The sequence below is a fragment of the Etheostoma spectabile genome, chromosome 6 (assembly GCF_008692095.1).
Source record: "Etheostoma spectabile isolate EspeVRDwgs_2016 chromosome 6, UIUC_Espe_1.0, whole genome shotgun sequence".
Taxonomy (NCBI): domain Eukaryota; kingdom Metazoa; phylum Chordata; class Actinopteri; order Perciformes; family Percidae; genus Etheostoma; species Etheostoma spectabile.
In genome coordinates this window covers 15,703,765-15,722,129 of record NC_045738.1, presented here as the reverse complement: position 1 = coordinate 15,722,129, position 18,365 = coordinate 15,703,765, and the positions used below count along the sequence as shown (strand labels likewise).

Here is an 18,365-nt window from a genome sequence, read left to right as displayed (position 1 = left end):
CACACACACACACACACACACACACACACACACACACACACACACACACAAAGGGTTGAACATTAACATGCAGTTGTGAATAGAAATCGTAATCAGTATCTGGGTCGTACCAACTAGTAGGTAGATAAAACATTATTTCTTGGTCAAATTTATTTCTTAGCAAACAAAAAAATGTTGACAGAGACATGATTTTGTATTTTAAATATTTATCCTGCTGTCATTACCCGGTATTTGGGGGAAATTAATCACCGTCGACTAAAAAACAACCCAAAACTATTTACACACCCCTATGTTTCGCAACCGTTCCCTGGAAGCTCACCTGTTGGTTGCTAGACTGACGTGGGGCGTTCAGGTACTTCCCCTCGCCTTCAACGCACAAAGACACAAAATGGAGCTGAAACTACCTGGCTGAGGAAAAGTACAGTTGCGCTCAATAGTATGCATAAGCTGAAGTTTTATTCAAGTATTTGAGGAAAATAATTACAAGATAAGTCGACTGATACCTCGAGGAAAGAGGATTAACATGTGGTGGACGTTAATCATCGCCGCCTTAATGGCAACAGGTAAGTTGGCCTGTTTTTTTTATTTTTGCGAAACAGGGTGGGCCCTCTTCCGTGAAAAGTGCGTTGATAAATATTCCTGCCCGAGTATTTCTCATTTTCAAACATGTGTGGGGTATTTTTTTAGTGTTTTCACAGTTTCTGACAATATTATATTAAATTATTATATACTGCAAACCTGTATTAAATTGCCTTTGCTTGTTTTTCAAACGACATCTTTGACGAACAACCTGTTTGACTTAGGCTACTTGTACTTTACTGGAATATTTCCATTTTATTTTGTACTTATATACATTTCAGAGCGAAATATTGTACTTTTTACTCCCCTACATTAATTTGGCACCTATAGTTACTTGTTCCAAGCGGTCGATCCAAGTTACATTTTACATAAAAGCACATGATATGATGGAGTAGTATGTATACAATGTATCTTAAATCGGTTCCACATTGGCCTACTACAGTATGTCTTTGGTAATGATAAAAACAGAATACTTTGATATTCAATAACACTTTGAAATGAGCCATTCTACATAATGACTACTTTTGATTTTCATACTTTTAAGTATATGCATTGCTATTTTATTCAATGAAATGAGGTGACATATTTCCTCTAAATTGCCAGGAAATGTTAATGCTGAATGTGCCATCTGGAAACCACATAATATTTAGTGGTTTGTATGGTTCCTGAAAGGCTTTACATTCCAGATGAAAAAATTGATGGATGAGAGGAAGTTTGAGTCAGAGTGGGGGGTGGAGAAAATGATTTTGAACAGTTCAGAATCACCACAAACAGCAGATTTAAACTTGTTATGATAAAATAATGAAGAGTTTCATCTGGTTAGTATCATTTACAATCCAACCGACAATGATTTATGTTCTTTGGTATATTGTTTATGGCAGAAACAGTGGTGATATACATGCTATAATGTATCATGAAAAATGAAAGCGTTAAACATAAATTCACAGTGATATTGTTTATTTGATGAAATGTGGTGTGTTTTTGAATGTAAAAGCTCTTTCTTTTGTAGTTTTTTGTTAATATTTTTAGGAAAAGTTAATGCTGATTATGCTCTAGAAACTACACTTCCACATTTTGAGGTGCCTTTACGTTTTAAGATTAGCAATTTGCGAGAGGAAAGTCACAGTAGACAATGTCACAATGTCTTGACTATGTAGCAATAGTCTGGCTTTAATTACTCTATTTTCAGAGCATCTTAAGTACGCATAGCAATCTTACTCAGTGGTAGTGGTCAGGCTAAGAAAACAGAGCATGTCTGCTGTGACTCATCCCTCCCACTCTCAGTGATACTGGCAGTGAGGAAATACTGCTGTCATATACCACGCCTTAGGGGTATTGGACAGTAATTAGAAACATCTACCTGATATTATAGAATGTGACTGACCTTTTGGTCATAATAATTATCATACTCTCCAATCCAAATTTCCAATATTTCTTCTAGAGTCCACCATGGCCATCTCGGTCCAGTGCCCCACCAAAAGGTACATTGTCATCCTGTTCCAGCCCGTGACCCTCAACTGCAACTACCAGACAACCGCCTCTCAGCCCCCTGTCGTCACATGGAAGTACAAATCCTATTGCCAGGACCCCATCCAGGCTGCGTTGAATCCCAGCAGTGCAAGCAACATTCTGGCTCAGAACAACCCCAACTACAACCCCAACATCGAGTGTGCCGATAGCCAGAGGACGGTGCGCATAGTGGCCTCCAAGCAGAGCAATGCCGTTACCCTTGGCACGGAGTACCAGGGTCGCAAGATCAGCATCCTAAACAGTGAGTTGATGAAAACTTACAATTTGAAAATATGTATAGTAAAAAATGTGTATGATTCTTTTTTTTTATTTATACTTGATAGGTAAAATTACATATACCTATTTACTTAACTGCTATGAAATCAGTAAAAGTAATTAATTATCAATATGACGAAAGATCTTCAGTGTATTAGTTGCTCAAAACAACACTTTTTGTCTAACTAACTGTTTTGATGAATAAATCATTTAATAAGTCATTTTTCAAGCAAAAAAAGACAAATATTTGATCGTTGTCATTTCCCAGTTGTGAGTTTTTACTGTTGGTCTGACACAACAAGACATTTCAGGAGATTGCCTTGGGCTCTAGAAAAGTGTGACACACAAATTATTTGAATTGCTGGTTGAACATATGATATTTTACAGAGACTTTGGACCAAACATCCTGAGTGAATGTATTTCTATTCTTTGCACCAATTAGTCAATAATAGTGAATCATTTAACCTCTACTCTGTCAGTAACTGTCTCTGTAAATTATGTAATACACAAGTTTCTTACTACGTAGAGGTTTGAGTGACTTGCTCCCATACTTCTGTGCAGGTCAGCTTCTCAAACTGAATTAGTATGAATATGTCCCCGTGGGACTAGGGCTGGCCAATATATCAATGTTATATTGATATCGCAATATGAGACTAGATATCGTCTTAGATTTTGGATATTGTAATATAGTAAGTGTTGTCTTTTCCTGGTTTTAAAGGCTGGATCACAGCAAAGTTATTTAATTTTCTGAACTTACCAGACTGTTCTAGCTGTTCTATCATCCTGAAACCAGTGGATTCATGACGGGCCTTTTCATAAGCAAGTGTCCTGCTGAAATTATTGCACACTCTTGCCAGGTAGTTTTTCTCTAATGGACCACTGCTTTCTACCCTCCTAGGATGCATACAAATGAGATAATCATTTATTTAGAGGACAGAAATGTGCTAAAGTACTGATATCAGCTTTTAAAACAATAGTCCCCCCCCCACCCAGTATAATTCACACCGCCAATGCATGTAAAACATCACTGTTGGTATTTTTGTTGTATTTCTTTTTTTAGTAAATGTGACTGATACTGTTCAGAAAATCAACATCCTCTCTTTACCTTTTTCAAAGTGCAGTGTTTTACTGGGCTAAAAAATGTACCTGTGTCTGAGTAACAACCAAAATTAAAGCTGCAAGCAGCATTGGACGGGCCCTTACTCCTGCGACCGTGCATCTGCGCGGCACTCAGACACTCCAAATCATCACCAATGAAAAGGGTACTCCCTGCCAAGTTCAATGATACCTCACACAAGACTCTACGTCATACAGTTAATTAGCTGTAAAATGGGGCATCGCCATAGGGGCTGGGCCAAACCAAGACCAATGAAAACAGAACTCTCTGTTGAGACTCTGTTGCCTCACACGAGACTCTACATCAAACAGGTCATTAGTTATGAAAAGTGGCAGGTGTAACGCAAAGGGGACGTGTCAAACAATAACCGATCAAAAAGAACTCTCTGCTGAGTTCGATGACACCTCACACAAGACTCTTCCTTAAACGGTTCGAAAGCCATAAAAGGGGCATGGCCTGAGTACAAGAGGGTTGGTATAGTATAGGGGCCAATTTTGTTGTTAGTTTGTTGTAGTGTAGCACCTTGACTTTTAGGCCTACTTCCTGTTGCCATTTAGGGGGCGTTATGACTTTAAATTAATTTTGGCCTTTATATGTCGTCAAGGTTGGACACTTAAGAATCCTGAAAAGTTTTGAACCAATTGGACAATATACATTCAGGTTACACCCACTTCCTGTTTCGATGATGAAACGCACAAAATGTAATGTAAAATGTTATATACCAAGTTTTGTTAGACTATGTTAAACTTATTGCAGGGGCTCAAGTTTTTTAATTTCGTAGCAAGCCATTTTTGTGTGCCTGTTGCCAAACCATAAAAATACATATATTTTCACCAGACTTGATGCCAATAAGGCCTTTATTAGGGCCGCCAATTTGGTGAGTTTTTGAATATGTTAAGCCCCTCAATAATGCCTTAATAATAACATTTTCTTCAGTTTTAACAGGGCCTTTGCCGTTGTCAACGCTCTGCCCCTAATAATGTCAATAAAACTCAATTACATGCATGAATTAATACAAATGCAATGTTACACAAACAGTACAGCTGTAAGCAAGGTTAACTGAGAATTGACAATTATCAGTGAAGTTGCTAGCCTGATCTCCTTTTATGGGGATTTGGGGTTTTATTGAAAAAAGCAGGGTCCCCCTAAATGTTTAGATATGATGTATAAAGAGAAAGGAACGCCTTGGTGGTGGCCAGGGGCATAGGAAGTATACGGCTCGGGCCTTGAAAATGAGCAACAGAATAATCAATAAGTTATGAATAGGCATTAAGCCTGCACGATTCAGGGAAAAATTATGAATCACGTTTTTGTAGCTTAGAATTGATTTCATTAATCTCTAGCACTATTTTTTTTTTTGACAAGACAAAACAAAACAAATTGGCAGTACCAAACATAGATCTTTTTTGGCACCTTTTAGCACATTGCGCATCACCATAAGCTTGTAAACATAGAGGCTTCAATGAAGAGAAGGGAGAGCATTAAAATCTATTTTATAGTCTTTTAAAACTAACGGAAGAAAGCAGTAGTGTTTGAAATGCAGTTGGCTTGTAAAATTAAATGAAAATCAAAGTCGTGTACAGGGTGAATCAAGATCGTTATTTTATAACGGTTAATCTTGCAGGCCTAATTGGCATATATAAAAACTTTGACATGTTAAAAACATGCATTCATGCTTTGACTTAAAAAAATGATCTGCCTTCTTTGGCCCAGAATAAATTGTGCCAGGGCTTACTGTTGTTGAGGCTCCTGTGAGTCAGCCTGCTGTGTTCAGGGTAGAGTGTGGAGGGCGTATTCTCCGCTCACGGTGGAGCTTCTAACTGAACTCTCCAGATGTGTCCTCACAGCAAACCAGTGGGCACACACACACACTGCAATGCAATGCTTTACAGTACTCTGAACAATCTTTGTCTACTACATGCCAGTTTTTTGACAAACACCCATTCTTCTATCTATTAATGGTTGAAATGATCGGCTTATCTTTTAATAAAGACCTTAATGTTTAAATTTTCACTATTAAAAATGTAGGATTCTTACATTTTTAGGAATTAACCAAAATGTTCTTTTTTTTCTTCTTTTTTTTAAAGTGGAGCAAGCAAAGTGCCTGGTTCAAAAGAAAAATCATTAGGATCTGTGCATTGTTCATCATTGTTCAATTTATCAAAATAAAGTCAAGTTGAGAAAAAATCTTTAGCTCAGCAGTGTTTCCATCACTGATGACAAACATAGTGAGGCTACAATGGAGTTGGATGGCCAAGAGGTCAATGTAGAAGAAAACACACTCAAAAAGAGCAGAAATATTTGCTGGCATAAACATTGTTTCTTGTTACAGATGTCACAAATACTGCAATTTAACAAGGATTACTATTGACACACTGTTATATGATTGTGATAATAGTAAATAATAATAATACTGTAACTTTAAAACAAAAAACAACAGATGCAGACCTGAATATTGCACAGACGGCATGGGGCGACAGCGGTGTCTACGTCTGTTCTGTGGTCTCTTCCCAGGACCTTTCAGGAAACGGTGAAGACTACACAGAGCTAATTGTACTCGGTGAGTTGCATTCATAGGTGTATGTGGTTTCGCACTGTGCTTCTTCTTTTTTTTTCTCTGTTTTCCGTTCTCTTCACTTTTCTCCTCACACACGTGGGATTACACATACAGGTTGCAAGGCGTTTTCAAAAGAGTTTAAAATTCCATTCAAACTTGGCCGGATTTCAGAAGTCTTTTATATAAATATTTATGACTTTTTTCCAATAAATTAAAGTTTTGAATAATCCCAGAATACATCTTTTTGTTATGTGACCTAGATAATGTAAGGTTTTACACAACAAGGCTTTTTTGAAGAACATTTCTTTATCATTATTGGCAAATCTATGTGATAAAATAGTCATTACGGATTATTTAATTACATTTTTTTTAAACTCTTTCCCCACTTGTCATTTTTCTTGCAAGTGCCAGCAACTAACAATGTACATAATAATAAAAACATATAGGCCTCAGAAAAAAGGTGGGGGGTGGTGATGGTGTGCACCAAAAGATTATTTAATCAGCGTGTTTGTCAGGCAGATTTCATGCCAGAAACCTAAGCATGCTCAATTTCTCTAGCTTGGGGCAGCGACAGCCCAGGATGTTTGGAGTTGCTATGGCAGCAAATGGCAGATGTCTCTTGCATAGCTTTAGCTCAACAGTCTGATCAATACTCACTTATATAATTACAATATCATAATAATGTCATACCACTTAGTTAGTTACCACTTAGCAGTTAATTGCAGTCAAACAAAGAAACCGCGATTATGTCAAACAAGTGCGATTAGACCATTATGTTAAAAATTGTTACAGGCTGAACTTGCCACCAGCCTGGTTCTGATCAAGTCTTTAGAGTAATTCGTTGTAGGCAGTAAAACTAGACCAATATTACTTTAAGTAATTGTGGCTTTATCTTTCTTTCACAGAGAGAAAGTCAAATACTACTGACCTCCTGCCTGGCATTGACTTACTGGTTATGGAAGGTAGTACAAGCCCCTTGATATAGCTCAGGCATCTTTTAGTCTCACAGTAGAGGGAGGTTTAGTTGTGAAGGAAAACGGAAACATTTCTTAGAGAACACCCCAGCTGCATTGCTTGAGGTCGCTCAAGGCCGTAGAAGATTCCTGACGAAGATCATACTTATCATAGCGCTCAATTACAGACAGAGTAACAACTACAGTATGACTCATCTTGAGAACAGGGCCCTGCATACAACTTCCTGTTGCAAGTGAAATGTACAATATAAATGAGACTAGTCAACCCCAACTGTTGAGCTTATGATGCACTTCACTTATTTACATTCTCCATTCCTTCTTTATCAACCTCCTGTTTCTCTTTCTGCAATATGGCTCGGCTCCCATGTGTGACTTTCTGTAGTCTGTAGCTGCCTGGTTGCAACAAAAGGGCACTCAGCACACATTTTCTTATCAGTGTACAGAGGCACACAACGGGACATTTTCTCCCCTCACTTTGCAGTCTCTTGGCTAAGCTGTCATGTGCTGCCTGAATTGACTTGCAGAGTGAAATTATGCCCCGAGTACAAGGACCAACCACCTTTACCGGTTTGACAAAACCTTGAGAAATACCTAAACTACCACTGTAGCCAATATGCTTGGTTTGTCTGAACACTCAATAGCAGAAACAACATCTGAGTGTTGTTTGCAATTATAAACATAAAGAAGCTAAGCACGGCCAATGCTCAGACCAAGACAAACAATTGTTAAATTTTGTTTGACTGTTTTCCACAGATGCATTTACATTTCACTACCTTGAGTTTTTCTGTTAAATATTGTAATGATACTGCATGTGATATAGGCTGTGAAGCCAATTCTGAATAGCTTGATGAATCTTATCATTTCTGATTTGGCAGCCCATATAAAACTGACTGAGTTGTGTTATTTCATAGTTTGTGTGCTGTTAGGCACCCCACATATCCAAATGTATGTGCACAAGCACTGAAAAAGTGAGTTTTTTTTATGATATGTCCTCTTTTAGGTGTGATGTGTAAACCTTCCTCTTGCATGAATATGAAAAATGCCTTCTTATTTGCTGGGCTTACTGTATGTTCCCTGTTAAAGGAGGGAAAGCATGTGTTGTGGATTAATAGTATAACTTTTTGAGAAAAATGTATCTAATGCACCCCTAATTGGCCCTCGCAGACTGGCTCCTGGTTGTTTTGGTGGTTATGGGCTTCCTGTTGCTGCTGCTCCTGATCGGGATCTGCTGGTGCCAGTGCTGTCCACACACCTGTTGTTGCTATATCAGCTGCCCCTGCTGCCCTGACCGCTGCTGCTGCCCACGAGCATGTAAGTATCAAAAGGAAAGCCTATGAAATTGTGCTTGTTGTCTTTCTTTTACTGCATGTAACCCAGAGCTGGCTATTGAACCTACATTTTTGTACTAAAATGTCTCTGTGGCACAAGTATCATATACTGTCAAGTAACAACGTTGGCACCGAAAGTCTGGTCAGATTCTGTTTTCAGAATTTCAGATCTGTTTCTGTCTGTCTTTTGGTAATATACACCGACACCTGTGAATTTAAGCTCTGGTTAACTGATTACATTTATTTAACAAAAATGAAACTGCACAAAATTTGTCTCTTAAAGTATGAATAATAAACTAATAACTTTGATATGGTACTGGCACAAGTATTAAAAAATGTCAAACTACACCCAGCTCTAATGTAAAATTAAACAAGGAGAGTTCCTAAATATTTCTGGACTTTCTCACATCATGTACTGTAGTACTCTACTTTGTGGGTTTTTATATGCAAAGTAATTATAAATGTAAAACACACACTCTCACTGTACCTACATTTCACATCTTAGATTGGATTGTGAAAGCAAAATTGTGGTGTGTGTATATTTGTTGTGGTTAGCTGTACTGTACATGCTCTATAGTGTGCAAGGTTGATACAGCACAAACCAAAGAGTTCCAAAAGGTTATAATCCATGAAACAATCTCTAATTTATTCAAGCACTGTATATTTGCTTAATTATTGAGTTAGATCTAACTCCCAGCAAGAAATAAACAATTAAGCATATTTCCCGAAATTTTAAACTATGTCTTCAAATTCCATTGTCCTTCAGCAGGTGCTACGTCTTAGTTTCTGTCCCTGCAAACGAGGACTTATGACTTATAAAATGTTTCTGCTGTTTTTTTTTCACATTGACCAACTGTCGTTCATTATGTCGCAGTGTACGAGGCAGGCAAAGCAGTGAAGAAAGGGGGCATGCCAATGAGTCAGTATGCTCCCACCCTCTATGCTCCCAGTATGTATGCCCAGCCAGCATACGCTGGCCAGCCTGGTATGCCTCTGCTTCCTCTACCAAACGGAGCTGGACCCCTACCTTCCCAGAATGGTTACGGCCGGGATTATGATGGCGCTAGCTCTGGTGAGAGTTGTTTTCCAGTCCTGATTAAATGTCTGAATAGTCATTCCTGTAGGAGTTCTTATGTATTCAACTTGTGTGGCCAACAATTACTGAAAATATTAATTTTATAATTAACCGCCTGCATAATTTGTTTTAATGTTGAGCTTTGTTGAATTGGCTTTGTTATTTAAATTCGCTGTGTTGGGTCTGTGCAGTTGGACAGGGCTCCCAGGTGCCCCTGCTGCGTGAACAAGACGGGGGAGGCGACCACAGTGAGTAAAATGAGAAGAAAGGAAACACCCAAAGGAATTTCAGTGGTTCTATTCATGTGTTGCCCCCACTACACCTGCCAATTTGAAAGCTATGTTTCTGTGTTTCCATTGTGGTTTCTCACAAGTAGAATTATTTAAGTAAGGAGGAAGAAGAAGAAAAGCATTTGATATTTTATCTTATGTGACCTTTTGATGGAAACCTTGTGCAGGACTCTTTTGAATTACACTAGTTTGTCTACTCATATTAATGGTTGGGTGTGATTTAAATGATTATTATATTTTATCCTTTATCTAATGCTTTATTGACTGTACTCTGCTGGATTTTTGTCTTCTCTTGCCTGCTAATTTTGGCAGCATGCTCTACTTTGCTACTACCGGCTCTATAGTACCATCATTCAGATCAATCAGTCAGATTTACAATTGGAATTAGGGATGCAACGATGTGAAATCTTAACCTCACGGGTATAGTGACCAAAATTATCACGGTTTTCGATATTATCGCAGTTTTTTTAAAAGTGTGTTCAATATGTTGACAGGCCTACACAAGCTGAAATAGTTTCAAGTGTAACAGTGTTTAATATATTACAAAAAATATAAACAATAGGCTTATAAAAACTATTGAAAACTGGCTAGTGAAAGACTGGCCCGCTGTACGGTGTCCGGTAAGAAAGTTGACATGTGAATGTTGGATGTGGTTCTGAAAATATAAGCAAATAATAATGCACATTAATAAGCATCTGACTTACCATGAACATTATTTAAACTAAAGCAATAACTAAGAAAAAATACTAATAATAACATTCATTCTCTGTAATAATTAACATAAATGTAACATATTGCTCAGTAACACAAACCGAGAATGCCACTATTAAAGCACACATATCCATAATGGAGTAAACAGTGAAATACACCTTTTAACAGCTAAGCACGTGGCTCCACAGCGCTAGTCTGTTTACTGGTGATTGCATATTGCGAGTAAATGCCCTAACTCAACCTGAATATCAACATCTGGCTGCACAAGCAATATTAAACAATCTGCACATCTATCAGCTATGCAATAAGAAACACAACAACAATATTACCAAGGCGATAATATATCACTCTAAATGTCACGTCGTATCACGGCCTACATTTCCACATCATAGCAGAACAATTATTGAAGTATAAATAAACTTAGCTTTAATGATAACACAGCTACAGAATAGTATATTAAGAATAATAATCCACCGCAATAATGATATTTTAAATGAAAACAGTAATTGTTATCATCAACATGTCAGTACTGAGCTGGGTAAAAAGGCCTTTGCTTACTCTGCTCCCTTTACATGGAACTTGCTGCAGAAGAACTTGAAACTTAGTAAATTGGTTCCTTTGAGTATTTTTAAGCTGAAAATGAGAAGCTTTGAGTTGGACTCCCTCACATGTCAATGTTTTAATTGAGAAGTGCATATTTGGTTTTCATGTGTGTGTCTTTGTACTTATGTAATGATGTGATGTAATTTTGATGCCTATCTTGGCCAGGTCTCCCTTGCAAAAGAGATTTTTAATCTCAATGGGTATTACCTGGTTAAATAAAGGATAATTAAAAAAATAAAAATAAAAACATTTATACAGAGGTTTACCGCCACACATGTAATACATCCCTAATCAAAATCCATAAATACCTAATGTAAAAGGACTCAGATCTTGACCAAGCCCAATGCTTATACATTTAAAGGGGTCTCTGACTCCAGTGTGCAGGGTTTGCCTTGGACTGACTAATGTTCAGGCACATTGAGTCATCTTATTTGCATGAAGCATAATCTGACTTCCTCTATTCTTCCATTCAGCTCGCAGTGGGTATCGTATCCAGGTGGACCCTGATGGGAACGCCACACGTGCCATTTACTACATGGAGAGGGAGCTGGCCAACATGGATCCATCCAGACCCGGCAACTACAACCGCTGTGAGTGACTGATCACTTCCTGCTATCCTGGTCTCTGTTACTGTGCCTCAGACTGAAGAAATAAAAAAATTAAACTTCTATTATAAGCTGTTAAGAGACAGACATTTGAACTACTCCGTGTGTCTAGTTTACATTTCCTCCAAATGTTGTGATCTGAAATTCCTTTCAGAGTTCAATTTATTTTATATAATTTAATTAAAGCTATAGTGCGTCGTTTCTGTCACTCCTATGAGGAATTCTAAGTAATGACAACAACGCTGTTGACGCATCCACATGATACAAGCTTTACGTGATCGCGCACGCGCCCCCACCCCTCCTCGATGCAGTTGCTAGCAGCAAAGGGGGACACGGAGGATTAAAAAACACATGATGGACTCTTCAGAAGAAGTAATTATCTTCACTCGAGTTTCTGCGCTGTAAAGTCACCGGACAACACAGTCTTCTGAACGTCGCCATAGGGAGAAACATAGAGAGTTGTGTGGAGCTGGTAGTCTTAATTAGCTTTTTGGAAACTCATTTGGCAATGGCGTGAATGTACGTGAACGTTTATTAATGTCAAAAAGTTAGACACTAAAGCTTTAAGGGGGGGGGGGGGGGGGGGGGGCTTCAAGAAAGAGTAAAACTCAAGACATTGAATACTGGAAGTCAGCCCCGCTCTTCTCTCGGCCACCTCTTTCTCTAGGTCAAGGGTTTTTAAAGTCTCACAACACAACAAAATAATTAATATTTTTCCTACTTTAATTGTTTGAATACAGCGCTGCTAAATCCACCGACTTTACAGCCTCTTAATGAATAAACTGGGCACAGACTTTTAAAGGGCCCTATTTTAACAATCTAAACGCATGGGGTGAAGTGCCTAGCGCAGGTGCGCGTAGGGCATGCTGTGTACAAATCCACTTTTGCTAGATACACGGCGTAAAATAGGGTGTGTGCGCTGCGCATGGTTCAGAAGAGTTGTACTTACTTAATCATAGGTGTGTTTTGGGCGTAACCTGCAATAAACCAATCGGAGTGTCATCTCCCATTCCCATTTGTACCTTGGCAAAATGCTATTATGATGGAGGATTTGCAAAGCAGGAAGATTTTAAGCAAAAGAAACTGATCTGCTTGTGTGTGAAGTGAAAGCGCATAACACTATTTCACATTGTAATATTTTTAATCTTTTGCATGTTTGTGTGCCATTGTACTGTGCACGGGCCTAGGCACATTTTACTAATGTGCTGTTAAAATAACAATGAAATGCTGCGTTTTTGACTTTACCAGGTTTATGTTGGTCAGTGCCCGATCACTTTCCGCTGCCTCAAGATAGCAATACACTGGATGGAAAATTGACAACTGCGACGGTATTAAACTAGCAAAGACACTAGGGTCAAGCTTTGCGCTGCGTTGGGGGCAAGATACGGCCCCGTGTGCGTCTTTGGATTACTGTGGACCGAAGGACACGTGCAATATCAATTAACTAATACTATTAACGTTCCATACTGTAACTACCACAGTCCAATGGCACAGTCACCAACATTTAGAACAAGTTGGCGGCGTGTTATGCTAAACTTAAATTACGTTATTGCCTAAATACTTAAATTTGGCGTATTTGTGTTTGTGTTACATAGCCATATTCCATACCTTCCTCATGTACAAAAAGGGGCTTTAGTTTGCCTATCCTTTACTACTTACCATCTCTGTTTTTCCCCCGTCAGTGGATAATATGACTGAAGTCAGTTCTCTGCACGAAAGCGTGGAGGCTCGAGGCCGCGGGGGGCGCTCCCAACCGCCACATCTGCCCACGCTCTATGACCGGGATGAAGCCATGAGCACCATCAGCAGTGTTTCCCAGCAAGGCTACCGCCGTGATGACTACCCACGCCATGGGGGTGGGAACATGGAGAATCGTGTACGTGCCCGCTCCATGGACAACCTTGACGACATCGGACGACGCTACGGACGAGATGACTACCCACCACAACGCTTCCCAGATGAGCCCAGAGGCAGGAGAGGGTGAGTCTTATTTCTCTGACCATTTCACCAATATCTACCTATTTAGCAGTGGCAGTGTGTTATTAGGCACCTGAGAGGGCTACAGGCTCAGTGCCTTACACAGTAACATGATTGTTGTTGTCTAGCTTCGACCCAACACTACTACTAGTACTATGATCCTTAAAAACTAAATATTTTAAGTTTAATTTAAGTTTTGCGTGCTCTTTTTTGGTTATGTTGTTGCCATATGATTATCTGGACCAGTTAAGCTAGCAATGGCTGAAATTAGACCAAATGTAATACTTAATTCACACTTGAGAAAACTTGCATGCACTGTATTTAACTCTTAAAGCAACACTATGTAACTTTTCCAGCTTCCCCCTATAGGTTGTCTCATTGGAACTACAGCTGCAGCTAAAAGTTACATAGTATTGCTTTAAGAAATACTGCAATTATTGAGATAAATAGAACCAGGGACAGTCTGCCTCGTGTGGGCTCTTGAAATGCTTCTCAGTTAGTCATTCATGAATCCTATTGTGTTTTTTTGCATGGGTTAGGGTGCAGCCTTATTTATTAAATGAATGTGGGATCAGGAAGAAGCTAGTGGAATTTGTGTGTTAGCCTCTATTAGGAGAGAGAATCCAAAATAGATTTATTTTTGTGGTTAAGTTCTTTTCTTATTATTAACAAAATGCATATTTTATATTAATTTGCTCTTTTCAAATATTTAAGCATAATGTATTAAACTTGTTGACTCTGAATTTTGCTTCGTTAGATTAACAGTATGTATGTTGATGGTGGCCTCTTCTGACTGGCCGCTGCCATTCAGCCGCTCCGTAAGATGCAACAACTATTCTTACCTACGGAACGAGTCATACATCCCCCAGATCACACACAACACATTTATCTCGTCCGGGTCAAATTACATCGTATCCAGGGTTTCTATTATGTTAAATTGTTAAATTGTAATTTGAATTGTTTACTGTAATTTGAATTTAAAGAGGAAGAAATATGGCAATAAGGACCATTATTTATATATAGTCAGTGTTGGATGATGCATCTTTTAGATAATAAGCTGATACCAAAGCTGACGCTTCTGCTTATCCTTATTCTTAAGATATTTTTTAATAAATGACATAAGGCTTAAATTCTGTTTATGGTTTGAACCCATTCTTCCATTGTTCAAAGGGGATTTGCCAAAAATGTAAAAGTGTAACCTTCACTAAGGAAGGTCTAGGGGAAAAAACATAGAATAAGTAACTAACTAAATTAAAAGGGAATTTCAATTCTGCAATTCATCTAAGAAGCAGCCAGTCTGTGGCCCGGGTGCGGCTCCACAAACTAAAGTTTAAACATGCTGGTAGTTTCAGTGGTTTAACGGCTGCTGGGGGGGGGGAGAGGGGGACAACCGCCTTGTTGTCAACATTGAACTAATGGAGAACTAAGTAATTGCAAAGGAATGTTAGTGAATTTCCATTTTGTTGAAAGGTGCTGTAGAAATGAAGTTGCCTTGCCTTACAACCTCAGTCAGTCACCAGGGAATAAAAACCACTGTTGTGCCTGCTTGTCTCAGAGAAAGTGTAAAGTCAACAGCACCGCGACCGCTTTCGCCTCTCCATTAATATAATATTGCATATTGACACATATATGTGTAATGTGTCGGAGTTCCGCTCTGTCAATATGTAGAGTAACACGGCGGATATCGCAACATACATTTAATTTTTTTGACAATGTAGTTAAGGCGGCAGGCATGTGTTGCTTAGGTGGCCGCCTTAGCTACAAAGTGCTGCTGGAAACCCTGGTTTAAAGTGCTCTGTTGAGCATCCAGTCAATTGACGTGATGGAGTAACAGCCCCAGTTTGTCCCTGCTTCCTCTCAGTGTGTGCTTCTTTTCCGTCTCTTTAGCTCGGATGATGGGTGGAGCAGTAGTGCCCGCAGCGGCAACGATCGCGACTTTGACGACCGCAGGCGTCGCGACTACTCCCCCGATGATCGTCGGAGAGGAGACGGAGGGGGTCTCCCAGGGAGACGCAGCCGCAGCCGTGACGACCTGATGGACCTCGAGAGGGATCGCCGGCCAGGCCCTGATGTCAGGGGCAGGCGAGACGATTATGATGACAGCTTCTTGCGAGAAGCCTTGGAGAAGAAGAAGATGGGCGAGCAGCAGAGGGCACGCAGTCGCGAGCGCCTGGACAGCGAGAGCGACCGCTCGGATCGGGGAAGGGCGCCACGCGGGCCCCCACCGCTTCCTCAGATCCCGCCCTCTGGACACCCTGGTCGCCGTGACGACTACCCACCTCCTCCACTTCCACCCTACAGTGAAGATGAAAGTGTGTCATCTGCAAAGAAAAGCAACCTTCGCAAAGTGAGTCACAGCAAAACGCTGTACATTAACCAACACACACTGAGATGTTTCAGAGTGACTTTAAAGAAAAGGTCAAGATCAGGTTTGTCATATAATAACGGTCACATTAACACTGAAACAAGTTTAGTTTTGATCGCTCTATTCATTCCTCCTGTTCATAATTGACTAAAGGATGGTAATGCAGTTTCAATAAAAGTTATTTGAAAAGTCTGAATTAGTCAAATTCACTGTATGTCTTCTAAAGTAACAGTAGTATGAAATTTCCTCTGTTTCCCTGTTGAGCTGCATTAGACAAACGGTAACAAAAATAAGGAATTTGGTACTGAAATACTGTAACTTTGGAAGACATCTACTTGGTTTGAATAACATGTACAGCTGAACCCTACTATTAGCCTCAGAAAAGCTTTAGAATACATGTCTGCATGGATGGAGGGCCGTGGATTTGTCCCCCACCACTTTCAGTGAAGTGCATTAGAAAAGGCTCTCCTAGTGACGTATGTCTCCTAATAAAGTATGAACTGGAGGAGTTATTACAACAAGCACAATCTGTTGACTATTGTTTCAAAACAGACTTCAAAAATGATGAACTTATTTTTTAAGAAGGAGCATCAAGTCTATGACATGGACATTTTTATGAAAATTGAAAATGCTGTGATTATTTTGATCAAAGTTAGGACTTCTGTGATGGGACTGACCATGAGGAGGCCACGTTATTTCTTTAGCTGTGAGATTAAAGGAGAAGTGCGGTTCTATATTTTTCTTATTGTAGACAAATCCCATGACAAAACAATAATGAACTGATTTTTAGAGATGTTCAGATACCAGTGTCGGTATCGGCCGATACAGAAGTTCAGGTATCAGTCTCAGGAAGCAAAAAATGGTATCAGACCATCTCTATTTTTTTACTACCAAGTATTACCTGTGCAGCTAAGGCATTCTAAAGATTATTCCTCTTTGCTATAAAGCAATATCATCAATGAGCCGCACCGTTGCTCTGGCTGACATGTTCCTTTATTATCATGAACATTGGGCAATGTAGTTTATTTTGAGTCCATTTGTGAATCACATCTATCGACCTGCTGCTGTAAGTACTCAAGAGCGCACCAAAGGTGTATTGATCTGTGGTTGAAAATCGTGCTCAAACAAAACGTTTTGTCAAAAATTACAGCTGTTTTATTTTAGGAAATTGGAATTCTTGAAATGATGAATTTCTCACCCTTCTCAAAAGATTGAGAGATTGACTAATGCTTTATTAATTTTTTGGTCTTTTCACTGAATTTGTTGACAATAAGAAACATGTTTTATACATATAAAATATCACCAGCCTTATTCTCGATGTGTTATTCGGGCACTTACCGTGTGATTAAATTAGGATTTATGTTTTTCCCCATTTATGTGTGAAGTTGACACGTCTTTTATTTTTATTTTTTTTTATTTTTTTGCCTTGCAGAACGGAGCAGTAAGTCGGGAGAGCCTGGTGGTGTGAAAGCAGACATGACGCGAGCAACCTTTCCAATACTGCAGCTCCTGGACCAGTTGATTTCTAAATCTGTAAATATTAGTCACATTGCTGATTCACTGCGCTGATTTTTATATTTTATAATTTACAGTAAACTTATCACAAATTGATGCTGAATGTGTATGTATACTTTTCTAAACTGGGAAGAGGTGCACAGATGAAATGTTATGTTCCTTTTCTTGTATAAAACATTGTGGCTGCCACAAGTGCCTTAAGAGTGTACAGAATTTTACTTGTAGATGTGAAAGTCAAGTTGATAAATAATTCTCTGTAAAGGTGTTTTACATCTTGACGAGTAAATGTGTTCCGATTAGTTTCAACTTTTTGTAGTTTCAGTTAGCTAATACAAGCAGTAATATAGATTTGCAGGGGTCTATAGATTTTTCTGGCTTTTTACTTGTGAAAATTTGTTTTTATAAGAAAAAAAACGATGTACATTTAAAGGAATTTTATCTCTGTTTTTTTGCTTTTAGTTTGAGTTTGCTCGATGTATTTAGAAACCTGGTGAACAAAACAGTCTTGGTTAGAATATGTTAAGTTTTCTTTTTTCTTACACAAGATTTCAGTTTTAACTTGCAGTATGTTGTACAGCCGACCAGCAATACACTTTGAAACTGCAAATGTTTATTGTGATGTGATGAAACCTAATTTTACAATAAAGGTCTCTATTGCCAGGCCATGTATTTGACTTGCAAAGTTTTGCCACTAGATGACACCATTATGTTAGTCTGTAGTTTAATGACAGTAGATGTGATTCTCTGGATCTTGGGACATACTAAGTTGTACTTTTGTTGCTGCTGGATGTGGAACAGCACAATGTTTAAGACTAAAAACAACTTTAACTTTTCTTTACTGAGTCATTACTTGCAAGTGGAGGCTGGGGGTGTGGCCTTGACCA

The 18,365-nt window shown here is 38.9% G+C and overlaps 1 protein-coding gene across 2 annotated transcripts; it reads left to right on the top strand.

The window, feature by feature from the left end:
- Positions 1-314: 314 nt before the first annotated feature.
- On the top strand, positions 315-18,146 carry lsr (lipolysis stimulated lipoprotein receptor). Of its 2 annotated transcripts, XM_032519097.1 has the most exons (11): positions 315-563; positions 2,021-2,350; positions 5,922-6,041; positions 6,944-7,000; positions 8,177-8,323; positions 9,215-9,412; positions 9,607-9,663; positions 11,493-11,609; positions 13,307-13,604; positions 15,489-15,948; positions 17,399-18,146. In XM_032519097.1, exons 1-11 carry the CDS (start codon positions 524-526, stop codon positions 17,432-17,434), a joined length of 1,860 nt encoding a protein of 619 aa, XP_032374988.1. In that variant the 5' UTR covers positions 315-523; the 3' UTR covers positions 17,435-18,146. The 2 variants fall into 2 exon arrangements, with proteins under 2 accessions (XP_032374988.1, XP_032374989.1); XM_032519098.1 differs by lacking the exon at positions 6,944-7,000.
- The last annotated feature ends 219 nt before the right edge of the window (positions 18,147-18,365 follow it).